The following is a 19,228-nucleotide window of genomic DNA, read 5'->3' as shown; positions in this document are numbered from 1 at the left end:
TACCTCCCCGACAGGGCCCCTCTGCTGGACCAGAGGCCTCGAGGATGGGCATGGCCAGGTCAGCAGGAGAAAACTGGCCAATTGGGGCAGGCCAAGGAGCTGCGGGAAGAGAAATGAGAGGGGAAAATGCCCTTTGGCTTCACAGCTTAATTTCCTCCCCAACCTCTTTCTCTCTCCCCAAAGGCCAGGGAGGGGCTGGGGACACAACATCCCATGGTAAGGTCAAGGGAAGGAGAGCGGAGAGGGCCACACCTTGCCCACGCCCTTGGCCCCCAGGGCTCCCCTTCTGTGCTATCCAGGCCGCTGGCGAGGGTCTGGGCCATCCTCTGACCTCACTCCTAGGGTGGGCCACCGGGCAACCGCCGTGCACTCCAGAACTTCACTGTCAGGTCACTGGAGGACAGAGGGGGGCACGTCAGCCTGTGGGAGTCTGGCTGGCTACCCCCAAAAGTCAAGGAGAGGCCAGGGACCCCAAGCTCCCCACATGTGCCTTGGGCTGAGGGGCAGGCATTGCTTCAGACAAGGGTGGACAGCAGGGGTGGGGGTGCTGGGTAGAGGATGAGGACCTGTGGTCTCAAAGGCCCCAAAAGACCCATATCATGGACTTTTCTCATTGTTCGGCTTTGTGCCCCTCTTCCTGCTACCCGGCATCCCTCGCCTGTGGGGCTGTCCCACGGTGCATGCTTGGAAGAGGATGGGAGCCAGAGGGGCAGGCAGGGCAATCTCGCCGGGCCAGGCAGGCTATGAAGGGAGAGGAGGAGTAAAATAATCTCATACCGTTAAGAAGCAGCTCAGATCGAAGTGGAGAAAGAGGGAAAGGAAAGAGGGGAGAATGAGAGAGGAGGGGGGAGCGGGGTGACGAGGAGGGTCAGGGCAGGGTGGTGGCGCGGCCCTTTATGGCCAGGACTCGGCGAGGAAGGCAGGGGGTGAGTCCAGGGACGTAATTCCACAACTTTACCCGGCAGTCACTGTGGGCGAAGAGGCAGGCGAGGAGAGGCGGGAGGAAGGAGAGGGAGGAGAGGGGACATGGTCGGAACAGGAGGAAAAAGAAGAGACCCAGCTGAGCAGCTCCAGAGGGTGGGGCGTCCCCTGGACGGGTGGCGCTGGGGCTGGAGCGGGTGGTGGCGGGGGTGGCGGAGGAGGTGGCGGGCTGCTCTGTGGGCTAAGACGGCAGGGGTGGAGACTGCTGTGTGAGAGGCTGGAAGTGCTTGGAGACAGAGGGCGAGCTGTTCCCCGGGGCCCAGCACCTTCCTCCTGCCCTGCCCGGGCTGGTGCTCCATGAAGACTGGCACAAGCTGTGGGGACAGCTGCAGGGGCCCTGAGCCTCCCCAGCCTGCCCTGCCCACACCAGGGGGTAGCTGGGGAGCAAAAGCAGAGCTCTGAGCCCGGCACCCACCTGGAGGCGGTAAAGATGTGCTTGGCATTGGTGCAGATGGCGTTGATGGGGCTGTCATGGCCCTTGATCTCCCCGATGGGTGTGAAGTTGTCCACGTTCCAGACCTTGATGACGCCTGCACGGCAGGCGCTCAGCAGCATGGGGCGGCCCGGGACAAAGGCCAGGGCACACACCCAGTCCTTGTGTGCGTTGGGGATTTGCTGCAGGAGGAGCAGGCCAGTGAGGGCAGGGGAGGGAGAAGCAGGAGAGGACCCCACAGACAGAAAGGCTGCCAGCTGGTGCCCCTTGCTTCTGGAGTGGCAGGCAGGCCTCTGGTCCCCAGGAAGCAGGCCAGATTGGCCCATGCTGGGGCTGCCAGGACCCCCTCCCAGGTTCATCCTAAGACCCTGCACCCCTGGAGAGCCCTTCAGCCTTGAGAGAGGTCAGAGGAAAATGTGAATGCTCTGGTGAGGTGGGGGGTTCCCTGCCTGGAAGCAGCTGCATATTGGGGGCTTGAGTCAGGGCAGGCAGCAGTGAGGGATTGGGGCAGTGCCCAGAGGGGATAAGGGTGCAGCATGAGCAGGTTTGGGGAGCTCTGGCCTCAGGTCCCCAAGGCCCTGCCTGGGCTGGGCACCTCCTCCCTAGCCCACACTCTCCCCTTCCCCACTGCACCTGGATGAGCTCCTGCTGCTCCAGGTCCCACTTCTTGATGCCATTATCTCGGGAGCCACTGAACAGGATGTCTCCCTGGATGGCGAGGCACTCGATGCCGTCGTAGTGCGGGGGTTCGAAGTTGTGTGTGGGGCCGATGGTGCCCGTCACGCACTCGCCCAATTCGAACATCTACAGGAGGAAGGGGTGCCTGGGTACAGCACTGAGGCGCCCTGAGCCCAGCCCCAGGCCTGACCCAGAGTGGGTGCTTCCCTGGTAGGACAGGGCTCCTGCAGGGCCTCGGCCCGGGAGCTCAGCAGGCTCCCCGTCTTGACCCTTCCCATGGGGGAGAGGGCTGGGTGTGTGGGGAGACGGTTTCTCCGGAGAAAGGCAGGTGTGGGGTGTGATTGTACACTGCAGTCAATATAACATTACTTGTATGTGAAGTGAAAACATTCATCATCCCGCCACCCACTCCTTCCTTCTTATAGATATGCTGCTGTCCAGCTTCTGACTGTGTGTCGACAGCAAATAAAACGAGTGCGGTGTTCCCCCCTTTGTCTCACAGTGCACAGACACACTGCATCCTCCCCAGGGGAGGGTCCCTAACGTAATTCACTGTTTTTCTATCTTTAGATACTTAGGCGGTTTTTTTTCTAGTTTTTCACCATTTATAAAATAAAACATCATTACTTTCTGAACTCAGCTTCTTGCTTCTCTGGGCTCTGCACAGAAATCCCTAGAAGTCTTGATATTTCTCATGAGTACTCCCGGGGAAATGGAAAGCAAGAGAAACAAGGGCCCAGGAGGGCCCAAGCCAGGCAGGGTGGGGCAGCAGCAGGTACCTTGACATAGTGGTCCTTGGAGCCGGTCACCACCAGGTCGTGCTGGCTGGCTGTCTGGGTGACCGTCAGGCACATCACAGGGCCAATGTGGCCGGTCAGCTTGCCGACGGGTAGGAACCTGCGGTGGGGAGAGGTGCAGCGTGGGCGGGTAGATCAGAGGAAGCCTGTGGTGGAGGCCTGGCCCGTAATGAAGACGCCTGGCAGGGCACGCTCCCTCCCTCAAAGCTGATCAAGAACCTGGACGTAGCGGCCCAGTGTCCATGGGGTGCTGTACCTTGGAGGAGGAGGCCCAAGTCCAACAGCATGGGGAACAGAGGAACTGAGGGTGTCAGCCTTGTGGGTCATCCCAAGTGGGCGCCGGTGCCCTCTTTTGGTGACCCCAGGCCCTCCCTCTGCCCCCAGGCATCTCACTGACCTGCTGAGCTCCCAGATGCGGACGGCGTTGCCTGAGGCGGCGTACAGCATGGTGCCTGAAGGGCTCAGGGCGATTTGGTTGATCTGGTGCTCGCCCTGAGCACTGGTGATTGCCCGGGTGGATGTCGCCGCACAGGCATCGCCAGAGATCACCTGGCCTGAGGACCTGCCCATGAGGAGGAGAGGCAAGGCCAGGTATCAAAGCAGTGCATCCTCTGGGGCCAGGAAACCAATCGAAACTCTGTCAGCTAGCCCACTTACTTCTTCCAGGAAGCCTTCCCTGACTGACAGAGGGGAGCAACAGCTTCTCCTGGAAATTTCTGATGCACTGAGGTGGGGCCAAAGGTGGGAGCCCCACTGTGTCCGAGCAAGAGACAGGTTCCTGCCCCTGACGTGTCTGGACAGGGGCGTTGGGAGATGGTAAGGCTAAGCTCTAAGACTGGGCTTAAACCTGGCCCTGAGGAGACCACCTAAGTTCTCTGAGTCCCGTTCTTCCCCTGAAAGAAGAGTGATAACACCCGTTCTACTTACTCTGTTTATCTTGGGTTTGTTTTATTTATTAAAGACTTGGATCTCTGCCACCCCCCACTCCATCAAGACACCGGGAACTACAAATCCCAGGATCCCCAAAGGGAAGTTGCGAGGACCTAAGGGTGGAGTTAAGCAGCCATTTTCTCTGTTTGTAAATAAAAACTAGCCATGTTAGTAGGGTCGGGCACACTTGGCTCGTGCTCTTGGCCAGGCAGGTTTGGTCTCGGTGGGTCATTTGGGATTCCAAGTTAGCGGAACGGGTAGGATGCATTTAAGAATTTATCTCCCTTTTTTCTCCCTGAGTTGTACATTTCCTCATTCCCCTTCCCTTGTAAATAAAGCTTTTGTTAACCTTTAAAATAATAATAATATGATAATACAAAAAAAATAAAGACTTGGATCTCTCAGAGCAGTAGTTTAGGGTCATAGCAAAATTGAGAGGAAGGTATGGAGATTCCCCATACACCCCAATCTCCACACACACGGACCCCTCTCACAGGGAGGGGAACATTTGCTCCAGTGGTGAACCCACACTGTCACATCGTCACCCAGAGTCCTGCTGGCAGTAGGGCTCACTCTGGGGCTGGTGCATTTGATAGGTTTAGCAGAGGGATAAGGACGTCAGTATCGCAGAGAACTTCCAATGCCCCAAAAATTCTATTTCCTTTTTTTTTTTTTAAAGATTTATTTATTTATTTATGCAAGCACTGGGTACAGTCAGAAACGAGGGAGGGTGAGAGAATTCACCAGAGCCAGAGCGGGGAGCAGAGCAGGCAGAAGGACCGAAGTACACTGCTGAGGGGAGCAGCGGGCGGCAGGAGAGGTCTGCGCGCCATGTGGGACCCTCCGCCGGTGGCCGGGGAGCAGCCGGGGATCGAACCAGCGCTGCAGAGGCTGCAGGCAGCTTCGCAACCCAGCGCTCAACCGCTGCACCACCGGGGAGGCCCTCTATTTCCTTTTTTTTAAGGATCACATTAACACTAGACTGTGGCTTCACACTGTAAGCATAGGATAAGCGTGACTTATGCCAAAAAACAACTCCAGGGGGGCTTCATCTCAGCTGGGTCTTCCACATGTCTGTCTCCTGGGACAGTCAGGCTCAGGGGTCAGGACCCTTCTGGTGGCTCATTGTGGAGGTGACTGCCACCTGCAGTCTCCCCTTATGACCCTGCCCTCTTTTGGACACACAGGGCCACACTAATCACACCCCCGGGGTGGGAGGCAAGCAAGTAAATGTTTACCCAAACTACTGCCTCAGACACTGTCCCCCAACCCGCAGATCTCACCTGTCCCTCAGTCAAACCTCCAACCCGTAAGGGTCTCTGTGCCCACGTAGCCAGACAGGGCTGCACCTCCTGGGTCACTAGGCTGGGGCTGGCACTCAGTCCCCCACTGTGAGCGAGGTTGGGGAGTACTTACGTGAGGGTCCGGATGCACTTGGCTGAGTCCCGGATGTCCCACACCTTGACGTAGGAGGTGGACACGGAGAACACGAGTCCCGAGTGGCTGCAGTACTTGATGGAGACCACATTATTGGGGTGGCCCTTAAGAGCTGCAATCTCCTGCCCCGTGACCAAGTTCCACATCTTACAGCTGCGGTCTGCGAGACAGGGAGCCCCAGGGGAGGGAAGGCAGAAGTCACAGGCAGGCAATGCACATGCACCCGACAGGGGCTGTCGAGCTGGCCAGAGATCTAGAGGAAGCCACGGCTCTGAGGGGACAAGGGCATGCCGTGTGCGCAAGCAGACACTGGGGACAGAAATCGGGGAGTTCAGATCAGGGTTCGCAGCAGTTCTGTGAGCACCAAAAAGGTGTCCCAGTCTAAGGCAGGATTCTTAAGCTCTGGTGCCTGTTCCCACAACTGTTAATTGCTGACAAAATTACTGAACAAAAAGGAAGCCAATCTTAAGAGAGAAACAGGGCCTCAATCACTCATCCAGAGTGGCAACTCTCCCTCCCGCCGTCAGGCGAAGTCTGTGACGTTTTGGCTGACATCGAGCTGCACATGTGCACGACGGTGGCCCCTGGGTAACAGGAGGCTACGCTGGTGTGTGTGTGTGTTTGTAACTATAACACTCCATGATGTCATACAAAGACAAAATTGCCTGACAACGTGCATCTTAGAACGCGTCCTTGTTGTTAAGCTGTGTGAACATACACAGGTGCACGTGGTGTACGGATATGTTCTTTTCGTATTAGTGTGTCTATTACAAAACCATTCTTTCTACTGGTGAAATTCTGCTGACTTTGTTGAGACTGAATAACTGACTTGGTGGGGCCCTGATGCCGCCACCACAGAGGTGCTTAGATGTCAGTGCTGGACTGAAGGGCGGGTGTGGTCAGGGGACTGGGATGAGTGGACCTGAGAAGCTTCCTGGAGCTTCTGAGGGAGGTTTGGAAGGAAGTGCTGGGTGGAGCCACAGGTCATCTGGGAAGGATGGCGTGGCCGGGGCACCCGTGGACAAAGCTCAGAGCCCAGGTGAGACCTGAGGCTGACAGTGAGTGACCGACCCCACACCCTCAACTCCTGGGGAGCAGCCTCTGCCATCACCGATGAAGGAAGCCAATGGCTGGGAGGACCCAGCCCTGCCAGTTTGGGCAAGTCTGGGTTCCACCGTGGCCAGTCTGGGTTCCACCCACCTTTGGACCCTGTGAAGAGCAGCTCATCCGTGGCATCCAGGCAGAGGATGGGCTTGGTGTGGCCCTCAGCCATGGAGACGCACTGCAGCGGGGCTGTCCTGGCACCTTTGGCTCCGCCGACCGGCGTGATAATGCCCCTTCCCGGGAGAGAGGAACACAGGAAGCACACGTGTCAGCCAGGGAGCCCTTGGCCAGGCGGAGGGAGGCACACAGGTGAGAGGGGACAAGTAGAGAGAGGACTAGGGATGAATGAAGGAGACTCCAGAGACTCCCGCCAAGCTCTACCAAGGTCTGAGAGCGAGAACAGGCAGTGTAGATGGGAAAGACCCGCCCCGGACAGCAACCTGCAGTCGCCCCTCCCCCCCGAGCACCTCTGGGGGGCAAGCCCTGTGCCAAGCACTGCTGAGGAGTACATTTGGGTCCTGCCACAGAGTGCTCCACCCATGACCGCCTGACCCAGATCCCGAGATGCAGACGCCCCCAGGTGCCCGCTGGGTAGGACAAAGGCCCAGGGGCTGGAATTGCTCCTGCAGCTTCCACGATTTCTCCGTGCTGTTCCAGAGAACCCAGGTGAGGTGAAGAGTGCAGACAGGAGGACACTCAGGCTGTCCCCCACAGCACACCAGTCCAGCACATCCATCTACCCTCTGGGACTGGCAGCTCCCAAGTGAGAGACTTCCGCATGCACACATGCACATGTATGCACACACGTTCACGCAGCCTCCTACCCAAGAATCCCATGTGTACCACATGGTCAAACCTGTGATTGCCATTTACAAGAGGCTGAATTGCTAGAGGCAACTCCAGTTCAGCTCCCGGTTAAGGGATTCTGGGGTCCTCAGAGAATGAGGCCACACAGGCCTGGAGTATACCCTCTTCTTCCAGGGAGCTTCTGGGGGTAGATTGAAGCCTATGCTGAGTGAGCAGAGACACACCAGCTTCCTGGAGGACAGTTTTGTTCTCAGTGAGGGCACTTAGAATGAGGCAGCCCTGCTGAGTAAGTGCGGGTCTGAAGACACGTCCTAGTTCTCTTCCAGAGAACAAGCTGCTCTAACAGGAATGAGGGGCCAAGGGTGCCGATGTGGCCAGTGTCCCACCCATAGCGCTGCTTATAGCCCCCGGGGCTTAGCCAGGCCCGCCTGTGAGGATGGTGACCCGACAGCTCCAGTTGCCAGTCATGTGTCACACATGGGAGCAGCCCCCCAAGGCTCCTGCTTCTGACACGGGTCTGGGCCCAGTGATGAGGCCGGGAAGAAGCCCAGGACCGTGGAGCAAGCATGGCAGGGGAACGGGTATCCTCGTGAGAGGCTGCTGTGCTGGCTGGCATCAGGGTGGCAGCACTCCCCCCTCCCGAGGGTTTGCAGAAGTGCCCCCACCCAGGGTGGGAGGTGTGGGGTGCTGCAGGCATGCTGGGAGAGCTGGAGGAGCTCTGAGCTCAAGGGGCTCAGGCTCCTCGCCGTGGGGACAGCTGGGCTAGCTGGGGAGACTGGCCTCTGGGGGAGGGGTGGCTTCTGCATTCCTGGGCCCTGAAGTGCAGAGTGCCCTTGTCAGGGCTAAGGCCCGAGGCGCACCCCTGCCCCAGCACAAGCTGAGCAGGCCACGCGACGCTGGGCACAGCCATCAGCATCCTCCAAGGACCACCATCTGCCTGGTACCCAGGCCTTCCATGGGATTCGAGCTTTGACCCCAGACCCCCCACTCCTAAGTGCCCACGCTCCGCCCCTCCCTGCCGGGTGACTGGGGGGAAGAGAACAAAGCCCGTGATAAGCAGCCACCACCCTCCCAAGCCCCCAGCTCCAGATGGGCCGCTGGGTGCAGTCCAAGGCCATGCGGAAACCCTGACAGGGAGGAACCAAGGGGCAGGAGGGGGTCTCAGGAGAGCCACTGGGATCAGAGGGGCAGGGAGGGAGGAGGGGCCACATGCTGTGGACGCAGGGCGCAGGCGGGAGGCGGTGCAGCGAGAGGCAGAGAGACAGGAGACAGAGTGAGCTGGGGAGCACACGCGAGAGAGTCTGTGTGTACCTCAGGACCTCCGACAAAGAGGAGTCGCTGTCATCAGACCTGGGGAGGGTAGAAAATTAGCTGGATTAGGGGGAGAGAGGAAAACACACACGAAGGAGCGGCAGAGGCAGCAGCGGTAGCAGCGTGGGGAGGTCAGAGGGCGGGTTATTCTCTTCAAGGGAGCGGAGAGAGGTAGAGGAATGAGGGCACTAAGGGAGAGTGGGGGGCAGGCTGCCCTGGAAGCTGGGGACACCCCCTACAGCAGGCCACCAGGGGTCCCTCAGCTAAGAGGGTAGGAGTGAAAAGGGGACCACAGGGAGATGGGGGAGCAGCAGCCCCACACTCCAGGGGATGGTTTATGGCTGGTGTCTGGCTCCACACTCTCCAGCTGCCCCAACACACAGGTGGGGGCACCCTCTTCCACCCAGCAGTGCCTATGCCTGCCCCAAGGCCAAAGGAAACTGAGCCTGCTTCTCTCCCTCTCTGGGAGAACTACTTCCAGCAATTTCTTGGTGGCTGACTTAGTTTCCAAGCCAGCTGTGCCCAGGGAGCCCACCGGAACTGTGCCCAGGAGCTGGCCCTGCACTAGTGGACGGGCCTGGAAGACCACCTGGCTGGCATGGCCAGAACTTGACCCCAATGCTTTGAGAAAGGGACCTGCCTACTGAAAAGACACAGGGGGTGGGGGCACCCTGGGTGGTATAGGCCACGTTTGGGACGCTCCACCCCAATGGGAGCCAGTGACAATGTAGGTTTGGGGAAGTGGCAGAGTTTTGACCCAGGAAAGGGCATTTCTGTGGGGAGGGACTGTAGGCAGGCACTGGGCATAGGGCTGGCACTGAAGGACAGCACTGTCCTCCCTCACAGCAGAGAGGCTTTTAGGAGGCCCAGAAGGGAGACTTCTGGGGGTTGCAAAGAGGTGGAAATGGCCAGGCTGGGGTCCAGCAGTGAGGGAGCACGCAGGGGAGCACAGAGAGACAGGGTCCACCCTCTTTCCCAAGCCAAAGTCCTGCTGGTAGGAAAAGCGCTGGCGTGTCAGAAGCCCTGGTCCTGATCCAGCTCCGCCAGATTCTGGTGAATGTCCTCGGGCCCCTCTGAGTCTCATTTCCTCTTATAAAAAAGAGAGGAAGACAGTTCTCACACTGATCGAGAGTTCAAGTGGGATCCCGTATGGGGAAGCAGGGTGCAGGCTGAGGCTGCCTTCTCAGTGCACGGCCTGCTGCTAACACCTGCTGCCTCTGAGCGGCGACGGTCCTCCAGCAGGAGCTGCAGGCACAGGGCGAGCGGCCCTGCATGTGGAGGTCAGCGGTGGGTGGCCGGGCCATGGAGGCACTTGCAGCGGGAGGGGAGTGGCTGACACCAAGGAGGGAGCTTCAGAGCAGAATCCAGGAAGCGAGAATCAGCAGCGGGTTCAAGGGGCAGCCCTGGAGAGGACTCTCGGGCACCTGACTGCACAGTCATCCCACTGGGCTGCCCCTGACCCCTTTCCTGTGGCTTTTCCCTTGCCCTCTTCTCAGCCCCCAGCGCGCGCCGGGGAGGGAAGGGCCCACGGAGAGGACTGTATGAACAGGGCAGAGACCAGGAGATGTGGGTCCAAACTCCTTCCTTGGAGGGCTCAGAACAGCACGGTCAGGGTGGGCCTGGCTGCCCCAGCCCCTGGACACCTTTCCCTTCGTCGGTGCCCCCCAGCCTGCTCTGGCTCTTACTTGTCCAGCGCCGACCCTGGGCTCTGATTGCTGGTGAGACGAGAGAAGACATTGCGGTCATTGCGGGGCCGAGTGGGAGGGGACGAGGGGGGTGTGAATCCCACGTCTGTGGACCTGGAGAGTGGGCATAGAGAGCAGCACGTGAGAGACCACCCCCCAGGTGGCACCCTAGGCCCCCGTGCCTCTGGCTTAGGCCTGAGGGCAGTGATCTGAAAGCCCAACCCTGGAGTAAGCTCCCAGATGCTATTCTTAAACCCTTGACCCACGGATCCTGTATCTGGGGATTCATCTACTCATAAAGTGTATCTGTCATCCCCGAATGGTACTGGCAGTGCCTCTGCGGTCAATGTGGAGACGAGGAGAGCAATAAAAAAACTGAGCATGTTCCCAGCTGAGGTCAATCAAGGCTTCCGCTTCAGCTCCCAAACTATAAACAAGTGTCCCTCCCATGGACCACTTAATGCAACACTTTTGGGCATTTTGTTGGTGATTTCGCTTTAAATAGCCCCCGGGTATAGTGCTGCCTGGTGTTTCTGAGTGAAGGAGCTTCCTGGAGAAAACACGTTAGATGAGCTTCAATCAGATGTGAGTTCCGGTGCCACTGACTGAGAGGTCAGTGTTAATGAGTGTTAGTGAATCACCAATACATATTCAATAAAGTGGCTTTAAACAGAAGCAAACACAAAACAAGGCTGCGTGTTAATCAGCTGATGGCCCCCAGGAGCCTAAGCTGTGCCCCAGGAGTGTTGGCCCAGTGTTCATGAATTCAGTGTTTGCAGTGACTTCACAGAACATAACTACTTCCAGTGAGAATTGGCTGCTTCTCCAGGGAAGATTATGACCTGCCACACCACCCTGGTCTGACACCCCAAGATCCTTCTCTCTGGAAATATCTTTAGGTTTGGCCTGGATCCTCCTCCCAATGGAGCATCATTGTGAGTTCTGTCTAACTGCCCTGGCTGTGACTCAGGTGTGTGCTCTCAGCTCACAGGTGAAGTGACTACCTGCAGGTCCTACAGGTAAGGATATCTCTGCACCTCCTCCCACCAAGGAAGCCACTGGCATGGGCCTCTGCCCAGGTGCTGGACAGGAGGGCAGGCTGGGAGCTGGAGCAAGGCAGGTGGCCAAGGGGATGCTGAGTCCCCGCTCTTTCTCTATGAGCTGCCTGCCCCGGGCAATGCCACCAAGCCCCTCTGAAAATCCAGTGCCTGGACCCACTGCCCCCCAGAGGCGCAGTGGGGCCTGGCCCTGAGTGATTGAGCACCTGGAGCCATGCCCCCCCATTCCCAATCACCTCTCTGGTTTCTCTTTAAACTTGTATATTCTTCTCCCATGACCAGAATTTAAAGAGGGCTAGAGCGTCCCAAGGATGCACAGTCATGAAGAGGCTGAAACTTATCAGCACCGCGACCAGCCCAGGCCACTATAGCTACTGGGATGGGGCAGGGGTGTGGGGTAGGGGGAGGTGTGGCAGGAGTAACATCAGCCACACGTTTTTGTCAGTGGGGTTGGCCACCCACTTCAAGGTGCAGACGGAGACTACGTTTGCTGAGTCCACGCCTGACAGGGTAGGGAAGGGGTCCTGGGGGGATGCTGAGAAGACCCAGCAATCTGCAGAGGGACAGGGTAGCAGGTCATGCACCCCACAGCTAGACCGGCAGTGCCTCTACTGCAGGTTCCAGAAGATGCTCTCACCTGATGGGCTGCCCTCGGTCATATGACTTCCTTCGGGTCAAAGGGGATGTCTCTGACGCTCGAGACTGCCGGGGGCTGGAACAGAAGGGTCAGGTGAGGCCCAGCCTCAACTGCCTCCCACCCTCACACGTGCGCCTGGTTCCCTTCCTTACAAGGTGCTCCCTCGGGTGGGCAGGCTGATGGTGCGCGAGACCTTGTCGCGGTAGTAGGGGTCTCTCACGGAGAAGCCCACGGCATCCTCTTTGATCTCCACGAGGGAGGCCAGAGACTTGGTAATGTTCTTGGTGGAGATATCCAGCGGGGGACCCAGACACTCCGCAGACACGGCCTTCATTTGGGCAGACAGCTTCGGCTCACCCTGGGAGAGGAAGGCCTGGGGTGGATGAAATGGCAGATCCGGGGGAGCTGGGGGCATTCTCAGGCAGGAGATGGTGCCCCAGGACTAAGGCTGAGGAGCTGTTGGAAGGGCCAGGCAGACATGCCCTAGAAAGCCTGTCTCAAGGCTCCTGAGCATCCCAAGCAGCGGAATGGTTTTACTGCCTTTATTCGGACCAGGTGAGCACAGAGAGCCCAGTCTGAGCTCTTTGCTGGTCACCAGCACTGCAGTTTACCCCAAAACTATGCACAATTCACTGTACTCAGCCTGCAGGGCTCCCGCCCCTCCCCACGTAAATCCTATTTCTTGGTTCAGTCTGATAAGTGATCCCTCAGTGCAGACACGGCTCTCCTCACTGCTGACTCAGTAGGGGAAGTCAGCATTCTGCAGGAGAGGAGTCAGACCATGACGGGATCCACATTATCTAGACTGAACCAAGCAATAGGACTTTTCGCTCAGGGAGGGGCGGGATGCCTTAGCAGGCTGAGCTACAGTGAATCTGTGCAGGCAGAGACTCAGCCACTTCCACCTTCCATGCACCTCAAAAATAAGGGGTTGTACAGGGAACACCTCTGGGCACCCCCTAACTCCAGCTGAGATCCTTATTGGCATTTGTATCCCAGCTAGAGGCAATATGGCATTGAGATTGGGGGTGAGGGCTGGGGCACAGCACAGCAAGGCTAGACCAGCTGGGGGAGGCCCACTGGGCTGCAACCTACTGGATGCTTCAAGTGGGGCTCACCTTGAACTTGAAATCATCATGGCTGGTGGAGCCTTTCATGGTGAATGACTGGGAGAAACTAAAGAAGAAGCAGAAGGAGACAGGATTCTGAGAGCTTATGCTCTGGACTTCAGAGGGGTCCTAAAGAGCCCCCAAATCCTGATTCAACCCTGGCCCCAGCCTCTCACTCAAGACTTGGACACTCACCTCCCCTCGGAGAACTCTGAGATCTCCTCGTCCGTGCTGGCGTAGCCATTCTCTGTGGGAGGGAGGGGGGTGCAAGGCTGAGAGGCCCCAGCTGATGGCCTCCTCCCACCTCTCACCACGGGACCAGACTGGGGCTTTAGGGGGGTTTCAAGGGAAGCGGCAGTCGTCCTGGGGATCAGGGTCTGGGAGCGCCAGGAGTTAGTAGAAGCTGCAGGGGCTGAGCCCACACCCCCATACCCTGCTGCACGTTGTAGATGAGGGCCTGCAGTTCGGGGTGCGCCTCGGCCTTCTCACGCAGGGCATCCAGGAGCAGGTGGTTCTGGGAGGAGCCTGCTATGTCTGTCTGCCTCAGCCGCCCCTCCAGCAGCCGGATCTGGGCCTCTTTCTGGGCCACCTGCAGCCCCTGAGAGCAGACAAAGGCCTGGGGTTACCCTTCCCAGCTTTGGGCTGTGGGCACCCCCTTTGCTGCCCTCACACAACTTGCTCCTAACGAGGCACCTTGGAGGGCTCCCCACTAACTCCCAGACTCACCCTGGACCTGTCACTGACCTGAGATGCACCTTAACTTCTTTACATACACATGTTAGTGGGGGTCACCTTAGGACATCGTCTTGTTTGGGGTTGAAGTGTGTGCCCACAAAACTCTATGTTGGAGCTCTGACTCCCAGAACCTCCGAATGTGACTGTATTTGGAGACAGGGCTCTAAAGAGGAATTATAGCAAAATGGGGCCTTGAAGGTGGGGTCAAGAGCCAACAGGACTGGCATCCACATGAGAAGAGGAAGCCAGGATGCAGAGGCACACAGAGGGGCACCCTGTGGAGACACAGGACGAGGACGGCGCTACAGCCACGGAGAGACACCTCAGGAGAAGCCAGCCCTGCTTGAGATCCAGCCTCAAGAACTGTGAGAAAACTGTGGCCGAAGCCCCCGGCCTGCCGCCCGTCACAGCAGCCCTCACAGACTTACTCTCTCCCCTCAGGCATGAAGCAGAGCGGAGATGATGGGGACAGGGTGAAGGGTCAGGGAAGGCACCCACCTCTTTCTAGAGCTACATGTACCCACACCAGGTGGGGTCTGTCCCCAAAGACCACAGGCCCCAGGGGCTCACCCTCCATCCAGCTGTCAGAGGAGGAGCCCAGGACAGGCCGAGGGACGCCCGGCATCCAGTGTAACCTCCTGGGTGCCTCACCCCAACATCCATATACACACTTCTCCCTGAACTCTCAGCTTCCAGCCAGGCCAGCCATGTAGGGTCCTTGCTGAGATGCCCTGCTGTGCACAGGGCACTCCGCCAAGCCCCTTGGTGTGTCATCTTGTTAAAGCCACGTAACCAGCCACAAGTTAGGCATTATCATTACCCGGGCTTTAATAGCCTCAGAACCTGAGGCGGGAAGGAGAAGCAGCTTGTCCTAGCCTGTCCATGACGCAGGTCAGGGGAGCTAGGCCTGATCACGCAGGTGCCCACACCCACTGGCACAGGACAGGAGCAGGCACCCACCTTGTCAATGGACGCCTTGAGGAAGTTGTCCAGCAGGAGGCGGGCTTCAGCCAGAGAACAGGAGCTGATGACCACTGATGTGTCTGTGGAGTCCAGCTCCTCCTGGGACCAGGAGGCAAAGACCCCTGGTTACCCGGTGCTGCCCCAACCCCTGCACACATCCCTCCTGCCCCAGCCCGCCCAGCGGGGCACCTTGGTCTCCTCCAGCTGCACAATGGTGGCCTGGCAGTCTGTGATGCTGTCATTGATGTAGTCAATGTTGGCGGCCAGCACCTCAATCTCCTCGGCCAGCTCCTGCAGCCCCTTCTCCTCCTCTGGGCTCTCGGCCTGGAGCCGCTCCCGCTTCCTCCGCAGCGCCTCCTGCAGGAGGAACAGCTCCTCCCTTTTCTTGGGGGGGGAATGGAGGTAAGAATTCAGGCTGCTGCCCAGTTCTTCACACAGCTCCCTCCCCAGACAGGCCAGGCCCCTGGGGGCCTCCCAGCACCTCTGGATTCCAGAGCAGAGGGAGGGGAACAGAAAGGTCTAAAGAGCAACAGAAATCAGATGGATGGGTGGGCAGGAGGAGAAGATGGGAGGGCAGGGCAGCCTGGGCCCCAGACTCCTGAGGCTGGGCCCACCTTGATGAGCCGCTCCATGTCGGCCTCCAGGTTGACGATGGTCATTCTCTGCATGACGATGTCGATGATGCGCCGCTCCAGGGACTGCCACTTGAGCCTCGCAGCCTTACTGAAGCTCTGGCTGGCTCCCTTCTTCTGGAACTTCTTTCTGGGAGACAGAGGCAAAGGCAGTTGGGGGTGACCCCTCTCAATCTCTGTGGCTCTGTGGGGCTCCCCACCCAGCGCTGATGCCACGGGGACCCAGCACAAGGCCACACTCCCCCAGTCTCTCTACCCACACAGGCCTCCTCACCTAGCAGGACGGGTGCCATTAACAGTGGGTGTGGGGTGGTCCCCCAAGAAGTGGTTGATCTTGCGGTTCCACTGGCGCACGATGCTGGAGACAGAGCGGGCCCCTGATTCGGCCTCAGACGAGGTGGTGCTGGCTGACACCTCAGCCCCTGAATCCATCATGGGGGGCTTTGGTCCTGCCCTCCCCGCCACCCGCTCAGACATGGGCTTGGCCAGGCGCCTCAGTGCAGAAACCTGGGGGTCAAGAGAAGGGCCAAGGGACCTCAGTTTGTGTGAACACAAAAGCTGTTCTTATGAAGAGGTCAGGCATTAGGGACCAGAGCTGGCCACCTGCCCCTCCCCTCAGCTCCTCAGTCTGAAAAAGGCCTTGGAACAGGCCTCACACAAAGTGCCCACTGGATGAAAGATGGGAGAGTCAGGTCCTGGGCCGGACTGCTCCCCTCCCGCCCTGTCTCTCCTGGCTCTGGCAGAAGCGAGGTGGCTGGGGCCTAGCAGGTGCGACAGGAGGCCTTGCTCACCTCCTGGGTTTTCCTCCTCAGGACCATTTCCTGCTGCCGTTTCTGGGACTCCAGAGCTCGGATCTGAAACTGGGCAAGAGAAGAGGGCCAGGCCCATAGTTAGCATGGGCCTGCGCTGGGACGAGGGTGGGCTGCAGCTCTGCGGGTGGAAGCAGAGTCTCAGGGTGACTCTCATGCAGCCCACACTCATTGATCAAGGGGCCCAACTTCTGCTCCATTCCCAGAGGTCACAGGGCAGGCCCATGTCTCCAAGAGGGTGATCCCCTGGGCTGCTTCTTCCCCCCTGAGTGAACAAGGGATCCTGGACAGGCCTGGGCCCCGCTGGGGTTTCTCTGCAGGACCAGAGGCTGTAGGTTTCTGGCTCTGGCTCTGGCTGGTGACTCTGGGCAAGTTCCTGTCCTCTGCTGGGGCTGGAGACCCTACTCTGAACAGACTAGATGCCTGGAGGGGCCCCCCTCCCGGCCACTGTGCTGTGCTCCCCATTATCACACGGGGTGGTCAGGAGGGCAGGCACTCAGGGGAGCTGGGGCTGGGCGCTGAAGTCTTGGGGGAGCTTTGAGGGCCACCCCTCACCTCCTGTCGCCGCTGCTCCTTCTTGAGCTGAGCGATCTCGCGGTTCCTCTTGGTCTCCACCAGCCGCCGCCGCTGCTGCTCCTCACGCATCTGCTTCATCAGGGCCACCTAGCATGCAGAGGGGTGGTGGTGAGCAGGGCTGGGTAGAGTGGGCCCACGCCCTCCAGGGAGGGGCTGGCTCTCAGGACGTGGGCAGGAATGACACCCTGCCAGGAGCCTGGAGCCAGCCCAAAGAGTTGAAGCTGGCCCATCACCAGTGCCAGTGGCCTCACTGCCAGCCCAGCTATGTGCAAGGCCCAACCCGGCCGCACTGCCCTGAATGTCATGGCCCCTGGTGGCCCCACCCAAAGCCACTGTCCTGAGTCCCACCATTCCAGGCTTAGCCTGCGCCGCCAGAAGCTAGGAAGCCCTGGGCCAGGAGCATTGCTTTCTCCAGCTGACAGCTGGGCTGGCAGGGTAGATTCTCCCCCAGAGCCTCCATTAGGGTGAAACTAGAGAGAAGAGGAGGGCCTGCTGCTGCTGGGAGTTTGGGGTCCAGAATGAGTGTTCTCCCCAAGTTCTGGGACTGAAGAACAAGCCAAGCCTCGGTCAAGAGCGGACGGAAAATCTCGCTCCCAGGACCTGCACACAAACCCCAGATGCCAGGTATCACCTAGCTGCCAGCTTCAGATGTGTGGCCTGGCTCCAAGGAGGGCAGCACAGTGGAGGTTGAGGGCATTCCAGGGGTGGGTACATTCCAGGCACATGTCAGGGTGAAATGGGCACAGAGCCTGAGGCCAGCATTGCTCTGCAGATCTGAAGAAGGCAGTGTCCCCCGTACCGTCCCGAGCCCCTAGTGACTGTGGGCCCCACCCAGTTCAGTTCTGTGAATCACTGGGATCATGAAGCTGAACTGCGGTGGGGGATCCCCAGACCCTGGCTCTCATGTGTCAGGTTAGAAACCTCAGCTGCACACTGAAACCAAGCTAACATCTCCCGGGGTGGCCCAAGGGTGTTCTCGACCTCTAGCTGGGATTAAAAGAGCATGGTTAGATGGGCAGAGCTGGGCACCAGACTGAGGGGCCCCAGCACTGCCCTCCATTCACAGGAACATGCATGGATCCTCTGAGTGGATTCAAGTGAGTTCTGGGCCTCCTGTTACTTCTCCAGGCCTCAAAGCTCTAGGAGAATCTGCCCTCATGAGGTTCTATACTAGGGTCATCCCTTCTAGGGCCCGGTCAGGCTGGGGTCACCCTGCAGAAGCCTCAGGCAGGGAGCTTCAGAGCTCTCCAGAGTGCCGGCCCTAGGCTGGCCAGCTGCCACTCCACCCTGGGGAACCTCAGGTCCAGAGTGCCTCCCCTGCTACACCGCCAGAGGGCGCCAGGAGATCGGTGATCTGTGGGCACTTGCTTTCCAAGTCCCTTGAGCTTCATCCTGGTAGCTCTGTCTCAACACCCCAGTGGCGGGAACACTGGAGGAGGAGGGAAGACAGGCTCCTGCAGCAGCCCAGCATGTTGGGAACGTGCTTGCTCCACCCTGCTCAGGCTGATGGAGCCCCCGGGCCTATGGCACAGGCTTGGACAAAAAGCCTGCCCAGGAGAGGTGGCTGAGGCTGACTGGCTGAGAGGCCATCCCAGGAACCTGTATCACCGTCATGCACGGCCTCCGCCCCCTGCACACAGTTGCTCATGGTCCCACATTCACACCCCATCAGCCTCACACATGGGGGTCCTGATTTCCAAGGCCAGTTCTCTGGCACATGCTGGGGCTGCCAGCAGTGCCAGGCTCTGCAAGGGGGTCCAGGCCCAGGGCTGTGGAGTGGGGTAACCAAGGCCTGAGGGCTGGGGCACTCCTGTGTAGGCCCAGGAAGGCCCAGGAGAGGAGGGACATATAGGGAGCATGGAGCTGCTGGGCCTGAGGCAGGAACAAAAACATACCAGACACCACAGGCAGAAGACCTGAACGCTGAAGACAGACCCTAACGGGGAACCTCAGGCCCCAGGGACTAGAGTACTCTGAGTGATGACAAAGTAAAAAGGAGGGCATTGCACCACACAGATTGCACCCCAGCTTGGGAACTCAGGGACCTGAGTTCAAATCCCAGCACTGCCTCTTGGTAACTGGAACTAACTTCTCATTTTCCCCAGGCACAAAATGGGAATAACAAACAACAGGGCTTCTTTGATGAGGTTCTCCTACGGCATGAGTATGATCAAGCACGCTAGGTGGCTAGTCTAGCCTGATCAAAGCTAAGTGTTCAAATGATGCTATTATTATTATTGTTATTGTTATTATTTGCAAAGGCTGCACAAATGAGACGCCTCACATCCTTGCTTCAGACTAGAGGCAAATGTAATGGATCTTCCCACCACAGGGGGCAGCACTGAGTCAGCTCCCATGCTGGGCCCCAGGCTGGACTACCTGCTGCCCATCATTGCTCCAAGCACTGGCCCCTCTACTGGGGAAGGTGGCTCATCTTGGGCAGTGTCCAGGACCAGGCCAGGGTCAATGCAGGCAATATTGGGTGTCCAGCTCATCCACAATGACAGCAATGATTACTTTTTACGCATAAGCAGATTCTAAAGATA

The 19,228-nt window shown here is 58.6% G+C and overlaps 1 protein-coding gene across 4 annotated transcripts in view; it reads right to left on the bottom strand.

The window, feature by feature from the left end:
- Positions 1-338: 338 nt before the first annotated feature.
- The window catches only part of KIF21B (kinesin family member 21B), a gene marked incomplete at both ends in the record, with an annotated part of 46,033 nt that continues 27,143 nt past the window's right edge, over positions 339-19,228 (bottom strand). Inside the window, 20 exons of one of the 4 annotated variants that reach the window (XM_084244942.1) lie at positions 339-393; positions 1,397-1,596; positions 2,048-2,218; positions 2,872-2,989; positions 3,287-3,451; positions 5,236-5,416; positions 6,457-6,593; positions 8,479-8,517; positions 10,164-10,277; positions 11,859-11,933; positions 12,011-12,216; positions 12,977-13,034; positions 13,163-13,214; positions 13,400-13,565; positions 14,663-14,764; positions 14,855-15,049; positions 15,280-15,427; positions 15,572-15,804; positions 16,089-16,157; positions 16,662-16,769. In XM_084244942.1, coding sequence (XP_084101068.1) covers positions 339-393; positions 1,397-1,596; positions 2,048-2,218; positions 2,872-2,989; positions 3,287-3,451; positions 5,236-5,416; positions 6,457-6,593; positions 8,479-8,517; positions 10,164-10,277; positions 11,859-11,933; positions 12,011-12,216; positions 12,977-13,034; positions 13,163-13,214; positions 13,400-13,565; positions 14,663-14,764; positions 14,855-15,049; positions 15,280-15,427; positions 15,572-15,804; positions 16,089-16,157; positions 16,662-16,769 — 2,592 coding nt within the window. Of the gene's footprint in view, positions 394-868; positions 969-1,396; positions 1,597-2,047; positions 2,219-2,871; positions 2,990-3,286; positions 3,452-5,235; positions 5,417-6,456; positions 6,594-8,478; positions 8,518-10,163; positions 10,278-11,858; positions 11,934-12,010; positions 12,217-12,976; positions 13,035-13,162; positions 13,215-13,399; positions 13,566-14,662; positions 14,765-14,854; positions 15,050-15,279; positions 15,428-15,571; positions 15,805-16,088; positions 16,158-16,661; positions 16,770-19,228 lie in introns of those variants that run through there. The other 3 variants (XM_084244940.1, XM_084244943.1, XM_084244941.1) reach the window with 3 other exon arrangements.

This window comes from Talpa europaea, assembly GCF_964194135.1.
Source record: "Talpa europaea genome assembly, chromosome: 10".
Classification (NCBI taxonomy): Eukaryota; Metazoa; Chordata; class Mammalia; order Eulipotyphla; family Talpidae; genus Talpa; species Talpa europaea.
This window is presented reverse-complemented; position numbering and strand designations above follow the sequence as displayed.